The sequence below is a fragment of the Heterodontus francisci genome, chromosome 15, assembly GCF_036365525.1.
Source record: "Heterodontus francisci isolate sHetFra1 chromosome 15, sHetFra1.hap1, whole genome shotgun sequence".
In the NCBI taxonomy this organism is placed as follows: Eukaryota; Metazoa; Chordata; class Chondrichthyes; order Heterodontiformes; family Heterodontidae; genus Heterodontus; species Heterodontus francisci.
In genome coordinates this window covers 89,362,359-89,383,551 of record NC_090385.1, presented here as the reverse complement: position 1 = coordinate 89,383,551, position 21,193 = coordinate 89,362,359, and the positions used below count along the sequence as shown (strand labels likewise).

The window sequence follows — 21,193 nt, the reverse complement described above, 5'->3', positions numbered from 1 at the left end:
AGGTCTAGATGGAGCAGAATTTGTAAGGAGCATCCAGGAGGGTTTTCTAGAGCAGTATGTAAATAGTCCAACTCGGGAAGGGGCCATACTGGACCTGGTGTTAGGGAATGAGCCCGGCCAGGTGGTTGAAGTTTCAGTAGGGGACTACTTTGGGAATAGTGATCACAATTCCGTAAGTTTTAGAATACTCATGGACAAAGACGAGAGTGGTCCTAAAGGAAGAGTGCTAAATTGGGGGAAGGCCAACTACACCAAAATCCGGCAGGAGCTGGGGAATGTAGATTGGGAGCAGCTGTTTGAAGGTAAATCCACATTTGATATGTGGGAGGCTTTTAAAGAGAGGTTGATTAGCGTGCAGGAGAGACATGTTCCTGTGAAAATGAGGGATAGAAATGGCAAGATTAGGGAACCATGGATGACAGGTGAAATTGTGAGACTAGCTAAGAGGAAAAAGGAAGCATACATAAGGTCTAGGAGGCTGAAGAAAGACGAAGCTTTGAAAGAATATCGGGAATGTAGGACCAATCTGAAACGAGGAATTAAGAGGGCTAAAAGAGGTCATGAAATATCTTTAGCGAACAGGGGTAAGGAAAATCCCAAATCCTTTTATTCATATATAAGGAGCAAGAGGGTAACTTGAGAAAGGATTGGCCCACTCAAGGACAAAGGAGGAAAGTTATGCGTGGAGTCAGAGAAAATGGGTGAGATTCTAAACGAGTACTTTGCATCGGTATTCACCGAGGAGAGGGACATGACGGATGTTGAGGTTAGGGACAGATGTTTGATTACTCTAGGTCAAGTCGGCATAAGGAGGGAGGAAGTGTTGGGTATTCTAAAAGGCATTAAGGTGGACAAGTCCCCAGGTCCGGATGGGATCTCTCCCAGGTTACTGAGGGAAGCGAGAGAGGAAATAGCTGGGGCCTTAACAGATATCTTTGCAGCATCCTTAAACATGGGTGAGGTCCCGGAGGATTGGAGAATTGCTAATGCTGTCCCCTTGTTTAACAAGGGTAGCAGGGATAATCCAGGTAATTATAGACCGGTGAGCCTGACGTCAGTGGTAGGGAAGCTGCTGGAGAAGATACTGAGGGATAGGATCTATTCCCATTTGGAAGAAAATGGGCTTATCAGTGATAGGCAACATGGTTTTGTGCAGGGAAGGTCATGTCTTACCAACTTAATAGAATTCTTTGAGGAAGTGACAAAGTTGATTGATGAGGGAAGGGCTGTAGATGTCATATCCATGGACTTCAGTAAGGCATTTGATAAGGTTCCCCATGGTAGGCTGATGGAGAAAGTGAAGTCGCATGGGGTCCAGGGTGTACTAGCTAGATGGATAAAGAACTGGCTGGGCAACAGGAGACAGAGAGTAGCAGTGGAAGGGAGTTTCTCAAAATGGAGACGTGTGACCATTGGTGTTCCACAGGGATCCGTGCTGGGACCACTGTTGTTTGTGATATACATAAATGATTTGGAGGAAAGTATAGGTGGTCTGATTAGCAAGTTTGCAGACGACACTAAGATTGGTGGAGTAGCAGATAGTGAAGGGGACTGTCAGAGAATACAGCAGAATATAAATAGATTGGAGAGTTGGGTAGAGAAATGGCAGATGGAGTTCAATCAGGGCAAATGCGAGGTGATGCATTTTGGAAGATACAATTCAAGAGTGAACTATACAGTAAATGGAAAAGTCCTGGGGAAAATTGATGTACAGAGAGATTTGGGTGTTCAGGTCCATTGTTCCCTGAAGGTGGCAACACAGGTCAATAGAGTGGTCAAGAAGGCATACGGCATGCTTTCCTTCATCGGACGGGGTATTGAGTACAAGGGTTGGCAGGTCATGTTACAGTTGTATAAGACTTTGGTTCGGGCACATTTGGAATACTGCGTGCAGTTCTGGTCGCCACATTACCAAAAGGATGTAGATGCTTTGGAGAGGGTGCAGAGGAGGTTCACCAGGATGTTGCCTGGTATGGAGGGCGCTAGCTATGAAGAGAGGTTGAGTAGATTAGGATTATTTTCATTAGAAAGACGGAGGTTGAGGGGGGACCTGATTGAGGTGTACAAAATCATGAGAGGTATAGACAGGTTGGATAGCAAGAAGCTTTTTCCCAGAGTGGGGGATTCAATTACTAGGGGTCATGAGTTCAAAGTGAAAGGGGAAAGGTTTAGGGGGGATATGCGTTGAAAGTTCTTTACGCAGAGGGTGGTGGGTGCCTGGAACGCGTTGCCAGCGGAGGTGGTAGACGCAGGCACGATAGCGTCTTTTAAGATGCATCTAGACAGATACATGAATGGGCAGGAAGCAAAGCGATACAGACCCTTAGAAAATAGGCGACATGTTTAGATCGAGGATCTGGATCGGCGCAGGCTTGGAGGGCCGAAGGGCCTGTTCCTGTGCTGTAATTTTCTTTGTTCTTTGTTCTATGCTAATAACTGAGTGAGAGGTCGTGATTTCTCCAGGTATTGGTCTAATACCTGACGAAATTGGGAATGTAAAAGAAAACATTTCATTCACTGCATTTGTCTCTTCACTGTATCTTTGTAGAAAGCAAATGACATCAGATTGTAAACAATATATCAGTAAGGCTGGCTTCAATCTTCAGTATAATGTTGTGAATTAAACACTATTATTCATTTAAACTGTTGACAAGCTTGTGTTGTTCACTAAACATTAACCTTGTAACATTGGCACAGCTTTCCACACTGCAACAGGTCCGAGGCTGGCAAATTGCCCAAAGGAAGATTCCAAAAAAAACATCGGCATCGCAATAAGTACCAGCATGAGTGAGTATGGAATAAGAAACACACCTGGAAAAAATAGTAAAGAAAAGCTGAAATAGATTGTATGGATGTTTCAGTGCCTGGGTTTATTCATGTAGTGGATGTTAAACAACTAAACAGTTCATTTCATAATAACATAGAAAGTAAATGTTGGCATTGACAGAACAGTGTGACTGCAGATTGCAAGTTTATTCAGCATCTGAATACAAAACAAAACATCCACAATGAACATTCAGGCTCTTATCCTATTGCATAACCCCCAACACTCTTGTTCCTTTCATTTGAGAGCCTCAAATGTCACCTGGCACAAAGTCAATGTTCTATTTCAACACAGTCAAATAGTTTATAGGGAATTCATTACGGAGTCTTTTCAGGAGGTGAAAATCCTTGCTCCTAGCAGAAACTTTTTGCTTGATTTTGCTCCAGGAAATGGAGGAACGATCATTTCAGTTGAAAACAGCAGAACGTCAAAGTCCATAAATATATGAATACAACATAAAATAACACACCAGCCCTGAATGTCCTCACTATTTTTAGATCAAACCTTGTTTGTGTTGGAACTTTCCCTTAAGTGACCCATTACCCAGAGTCCCCCATTACCATCCCTGGATATGTCCTGCCCCAGGAGCACAGTGGTAAGCAGTCAGGAGGGAGAGGCCCTGGGAGTCCTCAACATTGACTCCAGACCCCATGAAGTTTCATGGTTTCAGATCAAAAATCGGCAAGGAAATTCCTGCTGATTACCATTTACCTCCCTCTCTCAGCTGACAAATTAGCACTTCTCCATGTTGAGCACCAGTTAGAGGAGGAGCTGAGGGTAGCAAGGGCACAGAATGTACTCTGGGTGAGGGACTTCAATGTCTGTCACCAATAGTGGCTCAGTGGTACCACTACTGACAAACTCCTGAAAGACATAGCTGTCAGCCTGAGCTTTCTGCTGATGGTAAGAGAACCAACATGAGGAATGAACATACTTGACCTCATCTTCATCAATCTACCTGTCACAGGTGCATCTGATCATTCAAGTATGGGTAGTAGTGACCACCGCAGAGTGCTCATGGAGCCAAAGATCCATCTTCACATTGAGGACACCCTCCATCATTTTGTGTCGCACTACCACCATGCTAAATGTGATAGATTCAGAACTGATCTAGCACTCAAAGCTGGACATCAATGAGGCATTGTGGGCCATCAGCAACAAAATTGTACAAGATGCCTACCTGGTGAAGCTGCATGAAGACTACATGCATGCTAAACAGCAGAAGCACCACAATGTAGACAGAACCACGCAATTCCATAGAAAATGGTTCAGATGAAAACTCTGCCATCCTGTCATGTCCAATTGTGAATGCTGGTAGACAATTAAGCATCTATTGGGAGGAGGAGGCTCCATGAACATCTCCATCCTTATTGATGGTGGAGCCTAGATCATGAGTGGAAAGTGAAAAGCAAGGCTAAATTGTTTGTAATCATCTCTAGCCAGGAGTGCCAAGTGAATGATCCTTCTCAACCTCCTCCTGAGGTCCCCACCATCACAGATGCCAGTCGTTAGCCAATTCGATTCACTCCACATGGTATCAAGAAGCGGTTGCGTACACTGGACGCAGCAAAGGTCTTGACAGCATCCCAGTAGAAGCCCTATGCTTGACAACTAGGCATGCCTTTAACCATGCAGTTCAATTCTCGCTGCTACATATATGATTCCAAAGCTGTTAGGGCCACCTACGCAGCAATGTCCATATCTGGTCTTTTCACATTGCAAAGTCTTGAAGGTTACAACTGCATGGGATGCATAAGCTGTAGCATATTTCAGATCCTACTGACCTATTAAAGCAGCAAACAATAACCCTTCTAAGATCCCTATTGTCCACTCAATAACTCTACGTTGGCAGAAGCATGTATCTCATTGGAATGCTCCTCTGCTGCTTTTCTTGTAACTCTTGTGGGGATGCAGAGGTGGGTGATCAGTATCCAGAGCAGAAAGGTAGGCCTTTCCACCCACAAGCCATCTGGTCACTTGATGTCCTTCCTTGAAGAATTCAATTAGTGCCAAAGAATGAAAGCATCATGGTAAATAGGGCGGCACAGTGGCGCAGTGGTTAGCACCGCAGCCTCACAGCTCCAGGGACCCGGGTTCGATTCCGGGTACTGCCTGTGTGGAGTTTGCAAGTTCTCCCTGTGTCTGCGTGGGTTTCCTCCGGGTGCTCCGGTTTCCTCCCACAAGCCAAAAGACTTGCAGGTTGATAGGTAAATTGGCCATTATAAATTGTCACTCGTATAGGTAGGTGGTAGGGAAATATAGGGACAGGTGGGGATGTTTGGTAGGAATATGGGATTAGTGTAGGATTAGTATAAATGGGTGGTTGATGTTCGGCACAGACTCGGTGGGCCGAAGGGCCTGTTTCAGTGCTGTATCTCTAATCTAATCTAATCTAAACTTCCCGGACGAGCCCTGGTCTTTTTAGGGCAGCACAGTGGCGCAGTGGTTAGCACTGCAGCCTCACAGCTCCAGCGACCCGGGTTCGATTCTGGGTACTGCCTGTGCGGAGTTTGCACGTTCTCCCGGTGACCGCGTGGGTTTTCGCCGGGTGCTCCGGTTTCCTCCCACAGCCAAAGACTTGCAAGTTGATAGGTAAATTGGCCATTGTAAATTGCCCCTAGTATAGGTAGGTGGTAGGAGAATTGTGGGGATGTGAGGGGGTAATGGGATTAATGTAGGATTAGTATAACTGGGTGGTTGATGATCGGCACAGGCTCGGTGGGCTGAAGGGCCTGTTTCAGTGCTGTATCTCTAAATAAATAAATAACTTCCACCAAATAGCATGTTGATGTGGAGAGATCGTTCTACATTGTCACACATAATCTGGGCACAGAGTGAGTGGTGGCTCGTTCTATTGAGGAAGTTGGGAGCATTGACCACGGGAGATCACAAAGCAACATGGACTTCATCTATTGCATCCTGCACCTTGGCAAAGCCAGCAACCCCACAAAATGGGATGGATCTACTCACTGATGTTTTGCTGTGATGCCAAACTGGATGAATTCAGCTATGTCTCATATATATCAGATACTTGGTGGATAAATGCCTGGATGGCAGCCTGACCTATGTTGCACAGATTTCCTGCAGCAGCCTATAATGACCCATTGGCTTACAACTTGGCCACAGCCATGACTTCCACTGTAATAGACAAAGCAGTGGGAGTCAATTAAGATATCTTCAAGTATTAGCTGGGGCTGTTACTCTATTGTCTGTACAGTAAAGTGCACACTTTTAACACACAGCTTCTCACTGTGGTCTTGCCTGTTTATTCTTTGAGGGAAGCTGTAAGATCTTGAAGGGAACATGCTGCTTAAATGCTGCTCACTTTCCTTTCCTTCATTCACTCCTGCTCTTCCTGTTTCTCCTCTGTTATAATGGCAAAGGAATTTCCATTGGGAATCCTACACCTGGTTACTGTGGGTGGGACAAAAATATCCTTGAGGGTTTCACAGTGTGAGGCAGGTCCAATGTAGTTGAAAGCCAAAGTATAAAACCTCATTCCAAATATTCTTTCCCAGCTCCCATAATCCATGGTGAAAGTTTAGACAAATTCATGCTCAACCGTTCCTCAGTTCCGCCAGTCTCAGCTGGACCTGACCATAGGGATATGTTATAAAGTGCATTCCAAGTTACTTTGGATCATTGCAAGCGAAACCTCTGAACACACACCACTTACCTTATTTGCATTTATTTACATGGTTTTATGGAGACTCTGTGGGTGTTTCATGGAAAGGCCGTAACTGCAATCACCAACTCAGATGCATTGACTTAAAGGCGGAAAACTTAGAAATATAGCTTAGGAATATTAATGATTGTAATCCCCAGATACACTGGGGGAATTTTCCAAGACAAGGGGAAACAGGTTTGGGTGCATGATGGTGAGTTAAATCCCCTAAAAGTGACATCAGGTCGGGATGCCCACATCATCCTGTCCTCTTCTGGCTTTCACCTGGGTGCGTTTAAAGGCAAGTGGGGAGGCCCCATGCAGCTGTCGGGTAAAGTATTTAAATATTCTAATAAGCAATTAACTGATGCTTTAACCAAGGATTCTCTATTTAATAGACAGACAATCTATTTCCTGAGATGTGTGGAACTCACCAGGGTCACTGAGCTGAGTATACAGCAAGAAGTGTTACTTCAGTGAAACTGACAAGCTGGGAAGGCTTTGATCAGTTACACAGAACAGCTCCAGACCCGGCCATTGAGACACTGCTGTTCAAAAACACCTCCTCTCAGAGAGAGCGATCACCGCTTGACAGGTGATTACCAACTTCTTGGAAGTCAATTCACCTCTCTAGCACTTCACTCACTTTCAGCTACATTTCCCTGTTGCCAGACTTCACCACAATATGGGAGAATTTATGCAGCTCTACCTTGTACCTCCGAGGAAGAGCAAGAGGAGGAGCATGAATACCAACACCAACAGCCCCAGCAGCATCAGGAGTAACACCAGCACCAACAGCACCAGCAGCATCAGGAGTACCAACAGCACCAGCATCATCAGGAGTAACACCAGCACCAACAGCACCAGCAGCATCAGGAGTAACACCAGCACCAACAGCACCAGCAGCATCAGGAGTAACACCAGCACCAACAGCACCAGCAGCAGCTGCCTTCCCCTCAGCTATATGCCACTCCACAGGGCAGAAGGGATGGATATAGAGATCCAGCTCCAAGGAGCCGAGACCCCCAACACAGGGTTGATGAGCAGAGGTTCAACTCTCTCGAAACATGTGAGCACCAGTGCCTTAGGAGGCTTAGGTGTTCACAGCTGGTTGCTGCTGACATCTGCTACCTCCTGGAACAAGACCTGCTTCTCAGTGAGCTGGTTGGACACACATTGCCACTGGCCATCAATCTACCTGTCACTGGAAGGCAACTCCCTGTACCCCTTTCCCCCCACCCCGGGTCTCTGCCTCTTGCTAGATTGTGTTCACTCTTTTCCTGCAAGGAGGGAAAGCAGAGGAGTCTGAGTGTACATAATGGCTTGTGTGGAGAGGAGGAAATAACTTTGTTTATGGAGGATGACTGTGGGGCATGGGTGTGAGAGGGAAATTGGATGAGAGTGAGTGTGAATGTTGGCTGCTCAGATGAGGATATGAGGTGCCTAGAAAAAGAGGAATGAGTGGAGCTGCATGGTGCATTGTTCTGAGGAGTGCTGTTCAGGAGAATGCTGGGAAAGGCAGAGTGTGTGGATTAGCTCTGTCTCCAGGTTGGACAGACCACACTTCTGTTGCGGACTTCCTCAGCCACATCCTTCCACACCTGCTTAGTTGTAGAGGTTGTCCTCTTCCTCCCGTCCTTGGGAGAGTTCCCCTCACTGCAGCCCCTCAGATCCCACAGCAGAACCTCCAGGTAGGAATGAGAGATCTGGGAAGCAACCTTCCCAGTTCTCCTCTCCAATTCTGTGGTCACTGCGGCCTCAAAAATCCATGTCCAGCTGAATCATTCTAACCGATTTGCAGTGCTGCCGGGTCGCTTTAGAAATCTCTCCTTTGACAGAATCAGCGTGTCATCCTGCCAGCTCACCCTGATTAGCCAGAGAACTGGGAGGCGGGATGCTAATATCGTGGCTCAGTTAAAGAACCTCAGCAAAGCCCACAGAAGAGTTCAAACGGTTCTCGACCTGCTAATGGCCTCACTGTTTTGGTAGGGACTAAGGTGAGAAAATTCTGCCCATTGTGTCATTGACAATAAGTAAATTCAGGGCCGAGAAATGACTTGGTTGCGGAGACCTGATATAAAGGAATGTAGATAAGGCAACCTGTTCAGTGAATATTCCTTTAGTAGCAATATTTACAGACTTATAGCACTCTGATTCCAAAGGCTGGGACTTGGACCAGGTTCCATTATTGGAAGAGATGCTCAGTAACACATAATATGGAAACGTGAACATTTCAAACCAATTATAGAAATTCAGTGAATAAAATACAGCTGAAGGTTCTACCAAACCCACCGATGATGAAAAGGTGTAGTTAGTCCTTCTCTTGTTTTCAAGGGCTAAATGTCAAATACAGGCAATATAACCATACAGCCATAGAACCATAGAAAAATTACAGCCCATTGTGTCCGTGCTGGCCGAAAAACTAGCTGCCCAATCTAATTCCACCTTCCAGCACCTGTTCCATAACCTTGCAGGTTACAGCACTTCAGGTGCATGTCCAGGTGCATTTTAAAAGAAGTTAAGGTTTCTGCCTCCACCACCATTCCTGAATTCCAGACACCCACCACCCTCTGGGTGAAAACGTTTTTCCTCATGTCCCCTCTAATCCTTCTACCAATCACCTTAAATCTGTGCCCCCTGGGAACTGACCTCTCCGCTAGGGGAAACAGGTCCTTCCTGTCTACTCTATCTAGGCCCTTCATAAGTTTGTACACCTCAATTAAGTCACCCCTCAGCCTCCTCTGTTCTAAGGAAAACAATCCTAGCCTATCCAATCTTTCCTCAAAGCTGCAACTTTCCAGCCCTGGCAACATATTCTGAGGTCAGAAAAATTGTCTTCAGGGAAATTGAGGTGACTTTGAGGTTATTTTGGAGACCTGAGGAGCTGCAGGTCTAAAGCCAGGAAATTAGTTCCAAGTTGGAAACAGGCATGAAGTTGGCATCAGACTCACAACAAGCGCCCAAACGTGAAGGCCCAAGGATCACTGGAAATTGTCATCAAGGGCTTCATCTAAATAATGCCAGAAAGCTGCAGACGGCAATTGTGCACCCTGATGCTATTTGCTGGTCAGAGCCCTTGGAAACTCAGCCAGCTCCACTCTGGATCCAGCCCACAGGAAATCCTGGGAAGGGGTGAATGGGAGAGCAGTGAACACAAGCTAGCAGTAGCCCACAATATTGCTGTGCAGCCAAGAGGAGCACTGCTGCTCCACATTGGCAGAAATAAAGAACCAAAAACTTCCCTGCTCTTCAGTAGCCTCCAGCAGTCCCATTAAGGGGCACTAGTTAAACTGCTATAGACCCGGAAAAAACTGAGCAGACCCTGTATGCTACAGTTCTTTTCTAATTTGGCATTAGGGTCTTAAAGCTGGAGTTATGCCCCAGATCAGTAGATTTGGGGGACAAATGCTTGTTTTAGGAGGAGACATAGGGCAATCAGAAATTGCAACCTGCAAATTTATTAGCCAACACATCTCCATGTGGGACATTGGGTGGCAGGGGGAATTGTACACAAGAGGTTGCAATCAGATATTAGTCCCTCACTCTTATTCATTGTTCAGAAGTCACGCAGGATTGGAATCTAGCTTCCTCCCCCAGCACCCCCCCTCCCGCCCACCATCCCACTACCCCCTCATCATCTCTCTGTAAAAACACAGCACAGGTGTTAATTATCTGTTGTTGAAATTTATTTCTATGTTGGTCTGTGTTCTGATGAAAGTTTATTGACCTGATCCATCAACTGTTTCTCTCTCCTAAGATGCTGCCAGACCTGCTGAGTATTTCCAGCATTCTCTGTTTTTATTTCAGATTTCCAGCACTCGCAGTATTTTGCTTCTGTTTGTGATCTGTATATCTCTCTATCTATATCTCTATCTATTCACCTATCTATCTATTCACCTATCTATATCTCTATCTATTCACCTATCTATATCTCTATCTATTCACCTATCTATTGATCTATCTATATCCCTATCTAGTTATCTATTATCTAACTACCAACCTACCTATCTATCTATTTATGTCTTTATCTATTTATCTCTTCATCGATGTATACATCTGACTAAAAGCATTTTCTTTTCTACTTGTCCTTACACAGAATAATCAATTTATTTTCGGTATCTCCTATTTCATTGTCTATATCATGATTCTGACAGGATTTTATGATGTCAATGTACATTAATATCAGACAAATGTTTGGCTTTCAACTGCAGTTCAGAAAGTTCAGTGAATTAATAAAGTTACCAGGGAAATTTGCACTTTGTAAAATTCACTTTCTAATTGAATTACGATACTTTGTCTCTTTAATGGAGACATGGACATCACTGCAGGATTTTTTCAGGGCAACACCCAAGACCCAACTATCTTTAACAACTTCATCACTGACTTTCCCTCCATCATAAGGTCAGAAGTCGGAACAGTTCACCGATGATTGCTCAGTGTTCAGCTTTATTTGTAATTTGTCAGATGAAGAAGGTCATCTCCACGTGGAGCAAGACCTGGACAACATCTAGGCTTAGGCTGATAAGTGTCAAGCAATATTCACCACACAATTGCCCAGCAATGACTCTCTCCAACAGGAGAGAGAGTAGCTGAACTGAGGGGAATACAGAAAGGACAAATGAGATCTAGAAAGGAAATAAGAGGGACAAAGTGAGTAAACAAGAATAGATAAGCAGATAAATAGTAAAAGGGAACACAGAAAGTGTTTATCATCACATAAATAGTAAAAGAGTAGTCAAAGAAAGGTTGTGCCCATTAGGGAGTAAAAAGATTTTATTGTGAGGCAGAGGGTGTGGTTGAAGTGCTTAATGAGTATCTTGCATTTGTCTTCACTAGAGAAGAAGGTGCTGCCAATGTATCAGAAAAGGAGGCAACAGTAGCTATACTGGATAGGATAAAACTAGATAAAGAGAAGGTACTTAAAAGTTCTCAAAGTAGAAAAATCACCCAGTCTTGATGGGATGCATCCTAGGTTACTGAGGGAATTAAGGATGGAAATTGTGGAAGTTCTGGCCAATCTTCCCATCTCCTAGAAAATGGTGGTGATGCCAGAGGATTGAAAATATTATACCCTTGTTTAAAAAAGGGGGAGAAGGATAAACTCAGTATCCTAATGTCAGTGATGGATAAGGTTTTAAAGAAAATAATCCAGGAAAAAAATTAATTGATATTGTCAAACCTAAGGGCTAATAAATGAAAGTTGGCACAGATTTGTTAAAGGCAAATCATATTTGACTAAATTGATCGAGTTAATAAAGTAGCGGAGAGGGTTGATGAGGGTTATGCAGTTGATGTTATGTATATGGACTTAAAAAGGCAATTGACAAAGTATCACATAATAGGCTAGTTAGCAAAATTAAAGGCCATATGACTAAACGGACAGCGGTATTATGCATACAAGATCGACTAAAAGACAGAAAGCAGAGAGTCACAGGGAACGTTTTTCAGAATGGAGAGAAACGTACGGAGGTGTTCCCCATGGGTCATTATTTGGACCACTGCTATTTTTGATATATATTAATGATCTGGATTTGAATGCACATGGCATAATTTCAAAGATTGCAGATGCCAAGAAACTCAGAAATGTAGTAAACAATGAGAATGGTAGTAATAGGCTTCAGGAGGACCTAGAAAGGTAGGTAAAATAAGCAGTCATGTGGCAGATGAAATAAAGAAACACAGAATAAGGCCATTCAGCACAAAAAGCTATCTCAGATTTTGGTCGGTAGCCCTGTAGGTTATAGCACTTCAACTGCACATCCAAGCATTTTTTTTTAAATGCAATGAGAGTTTCTGCCTCTACCGTGCTTTCAGTCATTGAGTTCCAGACTTCCACCACCCTCTGGATGAAAATGTTTCTCCTCAGCTCCCCTCTGCCAATTATTTTAAATCTATACCCTTTGGTTATTGATCTCTTAGCTAAGAGAAATGGGTCCCTCCTATCCTCTCCATCTAGGCCCCTCATAATTGTTTATACCTCAATTAAATCCCCCCTGAGTCTCCTCTGTTCCAATCTTTCTTCATAGATAAAATTCTCCATTCCTGGTAACATCCTCATAAATTTCCTTGGTACTTTCTCTAGTGCAATCAAATCCTTCCTCTAATGCAGAGACCAGAACTCTACATGGGACTCTAGCTGTGGCTTAACAAGTGATTTATACAGTTCTAGCATTACCTTCCTGCTCTTATATTCTATGCTGCAGCCAATAAAGGAAAGCATCCCGTATGCCTTCATAACTACCTTATCCACTTGTCTGCTTGCTTCAGAGATCTGTGGACATGCACTCCAAGGTCTCTCTGTTCATTTACACTTTTCAGTATCCTAACATTTATTGAGCATCCCCTTGTCTTATTTGTTGTCCCCAAATGCATTACCTCATGCTTGTTCAGATTGAATTCTATTTGGCATGTTTCGGCCCACCTGACCAGTCCATTGATACCATCCTGAATTCTGCAGATTTCTTCTTCACTATCAATTACATGACCAATTTTTGTATCATCTGCAAACTTCTTAACTATGATCCCTATATTTCAGTCTAAATCATTGATATATACCACGAAAAGCAAGGGACCTAGTATTGAGCCCTGCAGAAGCCCATTGGAAACAGCTTTCCAGTCACAAAAACACTCATCGACCATTACCTTTGCTTCCTGCCACTAAGCCAATTTTGGATCCAACAGTCCATCGGTCCTTGGATTCCATGGAATCTTACTTTTATGACCAGTCTGCCATGTGGGACCTTGTCAAGAGCCTTGCTAAAACCCATGTAGACTCCATCAAACTTGTTACTCTCATCGATCTTCCTTGTTATCTTCTTAAAAAATTCAATCAAGTTAGTCAGACATGACCTCCCCTTAATAAATCTATGCTGACTGTCCTTGATTAATCAATGCATTTCTAAATATTTGCCCACCACTTAGGTTAGGCTAATTGGCCTGCAATTACTCAGGTTATCCTTTCCCCCCTTTTTAAATGATTATACAATATTAGCAGTCCTGCAATCCTCCAGCACCACACCTGTAGCCAGAGAGGATTGAAAGATGATGATCAGAGCCTCTGATATTTCCTCCCTTGCTTTTCTTAGCAACCTGGGATACATTTCATCTGGGCCTGGTGATTTATCCACTTTCAAAGATGCTAAAACCCTTAATATTTCCTCTCTCTTTTAATGCAAAGAAATGTGAAGTGATATGTTTTGGTAGGAAGAATGAGGAGAAGCAATCTGAAATAAATGGTGCAATTTTCAAGGAGGTGCAGGAATACAGAGACATGGAGGTGTACGTACACAAATCTTTGAAGGTGGCAGGACAAGTTGCGAATGCCTTTAAAAAAGCAAAAGGGATCCTTAGCTTTATTAATAGAGGAATAGAGTACAAAAGCAAGGAAGTTACACTAAATCTTAATAAAGTATGGTTCGGCTTTAGTTGGAGTATTATGTTCAATGTGGTACTACACTTCAAAAAGGATGCCAAGGCCTTAGAGCAGGTGTAGAATGTGTGCAGAGGCTGGAAGAGTGTGTGTTATTCTCCTTAGAGCAGAAATGGTTAAGGGAAGATTTGATAGAGGTGTTGACAATCATGAACGGTTGTGATAGAGTAAATAAGAATAAACTGTTTCCAGTGGCAGAAGGGTTGGTAACCAGAGAACACAGATTTAAGGTGATTGGCAAAAGAAACAGAGATGATATTTTATTGCACAGTGAGTTGCTGTAATCTGGAATGCACTATCTGAAAGGATGGTGGAAGCAGATTCAATAGTAACATTCAAAAGAGAATTAAATAAATACACAAAGGAAAACAAATTGCAGGGCTATGACACCCGATCCATTAGCTTTAATACTCTATCAACCACTGGCATACCATGGCTGCAGTGTGTATTATTTACTGAATGAACCGCAGTCATTTACCAAGGCTTCCTCAGCAACACGTCCTAAACCTCCATGACCGAGAAGGGTAAGTGTGATAAGTACATGTGAACACCATCACGCCCAAGTGCCCCACAAGTCACACATTATCTCAACTAGGACATATATTGTTATTCATTCATTATTGTTGGGTGAAAATTCAGGAACTACTGACTTAAGAGCATTATGGGAGTATATTGACCACACAGATTGCAGTGGTTAAGGAAGACCCACCACCACCTTCTAAAGCACAATTAGGAGTGAACAATAAATAACAGACTTGCTAGCAATGCCCACATCCTGAGAATTATTATTTTTTTAAATCTAAAAGTAATAAACCATTGGCAAGGCAAATGTATTTTGGATTAATACCATTTATATGATGCATCTCACTCTTAACCAAAAAGATATTTATTTCACTGTCAGTGCCAGCCTTTCTCAAAATGTAAATCTCTTCTAGATAGTTACTGAGCTTGATGGTTTTACCTCTAGAAGGCACTGCTGTAATAACCTCTTTACGTATTTCCTGTTTTCTAGTGTTACAACCAGGTGAGAAAGGTGTCTAGGGGTCTGTTACTATCTTTACCTGGTCTTATTGTAACAGGGTTTAATTTTAAACACATGGTGTTTTGAGCTCCCTCTTTGTAAATCCTTGTTCACAGCTTTCCAATTATAAGGCAAAGAAGTGAGCATAAAAAGTTTTCTTCGGTTTAAAGAGGAGAAACGAAACTTATTAAACCTTAAACAAACTTTAATATGGTTCACGGCTACGGATATAGGACGTGCCCACGCTAGCATGCATACACGATACACACATGCAAATAGGGACAGAGAAAAGAAAAAGAAAATGGAGAGATTTGAAGCAATTTCAGAAGATTTTCTTGTTTACTGTGCTGTGTTTCCAGCTCACCATAGAGTCCTTGATTGTAGACAGCTCTTACTTTTCGTTGGGGCCCAGTATTATTCTTAAACCTTGTTCACTGTAGGAGACTTTTCTGTTAGTGTTCATATGTCTTTAATGGTTTCCGATGCTGGTGTGAGTGAGATGAGAGCAGACAGGAGGGAGGTCTTCTCAGGCCGCGAGAAAAGTGCTTCCTGATTTTCAAACACTCTGTGGCAAGATCAAAATTCAAACAACTCCAACAGTAAGCCAGTCATGTGATCAAACTGGTCCAACTACGTCTGTTTGTGTATTCGGCCATCTTAGCAGTTAACCTGGAATGCTAGCCTTTCCACCTTCACTGTCTGGTAATCAAAAGTCCATTGTAGATTAAATTGGAGAAGGGAATGGCCCCTTTGTTTTCTGAAGTACTGTCTGTGGATATCCTAATGTCTCTCTCCAGCCAAAGTTTCCAATTGTTTTTTAAAGCAAGATCTTTCTTCACCATCAGCAGTTTAAAAATCAATGTTCATGTGGCGAAATTAATTTTCCTCATTCTTGGCTGGTGGGGGTTTGCTTGACACTAGCTAATAACAGTGATAGGCTTCAAGTGAAGTAGTTTCAATACTGGACTAAGAATATAGATGGGAACACTTATGTTAAGAATCTGCATCCCACCAGAGGAAATAGCTTGTTCCGTAACTATCCTATCAAATTCCTTTATTATTTTAAACACCTTTATTAGATCACCCTCCAGCTTTCTGATACTAATCAAGTTTATTCAACCCACCATCATAATTTAACCCTTTATCATTCTGGTGAATCTGTACTTTAGCCCCTCCAAATCCAATATATCCTTCCTGAGATGTGGTTTCCAGAACTGAATTCAGCACTCCAGATGGTGCCTAAATGAGTCACTTTTAAATTAAAGCAGCATTTCCTCCAGCCTTCTTGAGATAAAGGCAAACATTCCATTCGTCTTTATTGAACAAATCACAAGTTCAAATACCATCGAGATGAATTGTAAGATTGCATTCAATAAATCTTGGAACCTTTAAGCTTGAACTGAAAATGATAATAACAGTGTTGTAAAAACTCAACTGGTTCTCAAATGTCACCATCTGAAAAGGTCACTGCCACTGCTACCTGTTCTGATCTACACATTTCTCCAGTCTCACACCATGTGGTTATCTCATAATGTCCTCAGAACAACGAGGGATGGGCAATAAATAACACCTTGTCATATCACCCACAGCCCAAGGAAAATATTTTATAAATGGACAACAATTTAAAACTGTAATATTCAATTCATCGCTCCTTATATCAGAAATTTCAATCCTCTACTATTTGCCTAGTACAGTTAGTTAAATTTAATGTTCTTAATAAATCAATGAATGCATTTTTGCTTTCTCTCCCCTGTATTTTGGATTTCACTCCAGTACCTCCTCCATTTCTGTAAGCCAGGTAAGGGAATCGCCAGACATTGCTCAGACCCACAGCACAGCCGATTACTGAGAGCAAGTAGTCAGTCTTCGAAGACCAGTTCCCTCGCTCCACATTCTCGTCACTTTCACCCACATGTTCATTGGTGGCAGCCTGAGGAAAAGAGAGAAAATGGCCAACTCAGAAATTAGGCTTTGTCAGACGAGAACTCAAATAAAAAGTCCTGTTTTCACCCACTACACATGCACTGGGGGGAATTTTAACCTGCCAAGGTCAGTGGGTTTTTATGTGGGCAGCAGGTTGAAACAGCTGAAACTGCCAGCATGTCAGAAAGTCAGCAGGAACCCGTCGACTTCCGCCTTTAATCTCAACATGTTCTTCAGTGTGTGGGAACACCTCATGGGACAGGCGGGTCTGCCAATTGAGTAGGTTAAATGCTTGTTAACTGCTGTTTTAACCCAGGATACTGATTTTAACACTGCATATGGGTTTTCTGGGCTTCCTAGATCTCACCAGGTAACGCAAGGCGAAAGGGAATTGACAGCTGAGCAATGGGCATGAAAGAAAGTCTTTAAATATTAAGACCTAAGAGTTACTTCCTTGCCTAAATGAAATGCTTTTGCTTACCCGATTTGTTCTGAGAGAGTGTGCTTTCACTGCTTTGGAGGTGACTTCCAATACTTCGGAGGTCATTTCTGCTACCTCAGAGCTTTTTGCCTTTGATCTGCACAGCAGTATAGGAGCAGCTTATGCAGCTCTACTTGGACTCAAAGGAGGAACAGGAGTTGCACCAGCAATACAAACAACAGCAGGGGAAACAGCAGTAAGAGCATCAGAAGTCTTCTCCTCAAACCCCTGCTGATTCACAGGAGAGACGAGATCAGCACAGATCTCCAGCTCACAGGGTATAGAGGCAGAGCATAAGTTTCCTGAACATGACTGAGCACCTGTGCCTCAGGAGGCTCATACTTTCCTGTCAGGTGGTCGCGGACAGTTGCAACTGTAATATTACTTGGTCCTTTTATAGCTGAACCATAGTAAGATTCACAGGACTGCAAGTAATAGCTAAAGAAAATGTGGGTTTTTATTGTACTTTAAATTAGAACAGATATGTACAAATAGTTACTTAGGAGCCACATCTAAACACATCTCACTTTGTCAGGCTACACCCACAACTCCCTGGATATGTATGACACGGCAACACTTCCTCCGGTGGCCTTCACTCATAGCTTCTTAAGGTGTTTCACTCTTAAGGTTGTCCCACAACAGCAACCTCCTGAAAGAAAATCTCCTTCCCAATGGACCAGGTGGGCACTCATTTCCAGTCATCATCAAAGTCACCAATGCCCTGAATTTGTTCCCCTCCGGCTCCTTCCAGGGATGTGCTGGTAATGTTTGTTAAATCTCACAATCTGCTGCTCATCAGTGCATCTCCCTAGGTGACAGATGCCATCAGTGCATCATCAGGTTCCCAGATTTGCTGCACTGGCTCAGTGCCCACAGGTCCAGGGAGTCAGATTGCACACAAGTGGCAATCCAGGGGCCCTCAGATCACCCAGCAGAATTCCACACCAATGTTCAACTGGTCTGCAACCATTGAAAGATCACCATCCATGTCTGTGCAAGATTCTCAGGGAGCTGTCATGATGCTTTCATCCTGCACAGTCAAGTCTCCCAGGGATATTCACACTTCAAAGCAGAGACAGCAGATAGCTCCTTGGAGATGAGGGAAACCCTCTAAAGACATGGCCCAAGCACAGACACCCAGGAAAGGTACAACAGAAGCCACATGAACACAGGAGTTACAATTGAACAAGCAAGCGGGATGTTGAAGATGCAATTCAGGTGCTTGAACAGATCTGGGGGCGCAGCAGAGAGGAAGGAAGCTTCAGGAAGGGGAAGGTGATAACTGCTTCGCATCTTTAGAGGAGAAGGAGCTACAGGAGGAAGAGGAGTCTGATATGCCAAAGTCACCTGTAACCACACACTAAGTTGCCAGAGATGCCCTGGACAGACTGATTCTGGCACGCAGCACAGCCATCTGTCACATCAATTCTGTACCCACTGGGCACCCCTAGCACAAGCACAAATCAGTCCCACAATCAACAATCCCTCTCACAGGCACCCAATGCTCATCTTTTCCACTTGTCAAACCTTTCTTCACAGGGTAGAAGGCTACTTGGCAGATGGCAGACAGCAATGTGTAAGATGGGACAATGGAAATTTCAAATACATTTTACTGTTCATGAACATGAAGCAGCAACATGACAATGTAACACAATGTTAAATGGCCAAGTGAACACCCTTGTGCAACTACAAATCCTCTCTCTTCCTTTTTCTATTACTCCTATGTGGTGCAATCTCTGTGGCTTCAGCAGAGACACAGACAGGCTGCTCATATCCCTCCTCTGAATACTCAGATGCTCTTGGCCAACCTCTGGGTTTTGTAGCCTGTGAGGGCCCTGCCAAAGACTACCCCACCTACACCTATGGAGAGGCCAACTCAGCCAGGGACAGGAGGCAGCAAGTGGAGCTCTCGCTGAGAAGGAAGAGGGGTGGGGTGGGTGGGTGGGGAAGTGGTGGTGGCAAGTGGCCAGGAGAAATTGTGCTTTGAGCAAAGTCCCCAGTACCCTCTGCCCTTTCTCCTTCTTCCGTATCATGTCCCATCCACACTTCCCTGCAAGGCCAAGAGCTGAGGAGCACTTTGCTGCACTCCAGCTGAATGGCTGAAACGAGGTTTTCCTCAATCCTGTTGAAAGTGGCAGACTGAGTGAGCAGAGCAGTGGTGAGGGCCAGCATGCCCTTGGTTGCTTGCTGCATCTGATGCTACATGAAGGCAGCGACTTTTTCCATGGACATAGATATCAGCAAGAAGGCCTGAGACATCATGGCACTCATCTTAGTGACGGACTCCTCCAATCCCTCTCCAATTGTGTACAGTGCGACTGGAAATGCTGACAGAATCTCACACATTTTCTGCTGCTTCTCCAGAATAGTTCTTTTCATCAACTACCCCAGAGGCTCAGCATCTGCATCCAGCCAAACAAAGTTTGGAAGTTTCTTCACTCTCCGATGGGGACTCTCCACTGCTCTCCCTATCTTCAGCATCTGCTCCTGCTCACTTGTGATGTGTATTTCACCATGTGACAATCCAACTTCCTGTCTTGGCTTCCTCACAGAGATGGGTATCTGAGCATGTGGAGGGTTCACATGAGTCCTGTGACGATGCTTCCTCAGAGTGAGTGACCTTCTTTGTGAAGTCTTCATCCTTCTCTGACAGCACCTCCTGAGAGAAGCATGCAGGACCTGTGGAGATAAAGAATATGAATTAGAATTGACAAGGTGAAAGAGATTGGTGATCATTGTTCAGATCATCATTTTCAGTGGTTGCTGACTCAAGTAAACATAAGTGAGTGTTGTATGCCATGTGGCTGTGTGATATTTAATTCTGTTAGTAGCTGAGAGACTCCCATCACTCCATCGCCAATGACCAGGCATGCAGAGACCAGGCTTATCTCCATCACATCCTCCTGTTAAGATGGAGATGACTGGAGGGATGCCTCCGGCTCTATCCTTCTTCCTGGTGTTCTCTGCTCTCTTTTCCTGCAAGGAGACAAAGAAGAGACCTTTGACTGTGAGCTGTGGAATTTTTTGAGAGGACGGGACAACATTTGTTGAGGGTCACTGTAGAGAATGGGTGTGCCATTGCAATGAGATGACGGTGAGTGTCAGTAGTGGTTGGTCAGATGGGGATGTGAGGAGGTGTTTCAACAGAAAGGAAAGGGTGTAGGCTATGCTGGTCTGAGGAGTGATGTGCAGGAGAAGGTTGGGGAAGGCAGAGTGAGGGTGCTTGTACTTGCATGTGGTATGGCACTTACCTTTCCTGCCCTGATCAGATCATTGAACCTCTTGGGTCACTGCATCCAGGAAGGAGGCAGCACACGCCTGCTGCAGACATCACCGGCTACTTTCAGACATGCCTGCTTGTCCTCTGAGGCTGCCGTCTTTCTCCTGTTCACAGGAAACAGAATCGCCCTACAGCCTTTCCAGCCTGCAGTGTTATGTTCATGGACACAGTGGTGAAGTGTGGTGCTGCCTTTCCATGTTGAAACTCTATTTGTGCAGTTCCAGCTGTGTCATGATGCTTCCACAATGCTTCAATCCTGACACTGGCAGGGTCCCTTTAAATATGGGAGCAGAAACAGACTGCTGTGGGTCATCATTACCCTCATCCCCTCTAATTGGTCAGGAAACCTGGAAGTCAGAGGCAAATACAGTGGCTCAGTTAAAAAAATACTGACAAATGTTATGCCAAAACGTACGGGCTCCTGACACGCTGCTGGCCTCTCCTGCTGCAAACGAGTCTGAAAGTTACAATTCAATCACTCTGTTGTTCTCCATTTAGCAGCAATCAGTTGGTAGTTTGGAAACACCCGGGATCCCACAGAGAGCCTCTGCAATTCACTGCAACAAAAATC

The 21,193-nt window shown here is 44.0% G+C and overlaps 1 protein-coding gene across 2 annotated transcripts in view; it reads right to left on the bottom strand.

Annotated features, from left to right (window-relative positions):
• Positions 1 to 21,193, bottom strand: part of LOC137377777 (sodium- and chloride-dependent neutral and basic amino acid transporter B(0+)-like) — a 68,860-nt gene that overhangs the window by 47,328 nt on the left and 339 nt on the right. The window contains exons 2-3 of one of the 2 annotated variants that reach the window (XM_068047819.1): positions 16,715 to 16,868; positions 2,680 to 2,811 (exon numbers count right to left, since the gene is read on the bottom strand). In XM_068047819.1, the coding sequence (XP_067903920.1) occupies positions 2,680 to 2,811; positions 16,715 to 16,868 (286 nt within the window). The remainder of the gene's footprint in view (positions 1 to 2,679; positions 2,812 to 16,714; positions 16,869 to 21,193) is intronic. The other variant, XM_068047821.1, reaches the window with a different exon arrangement.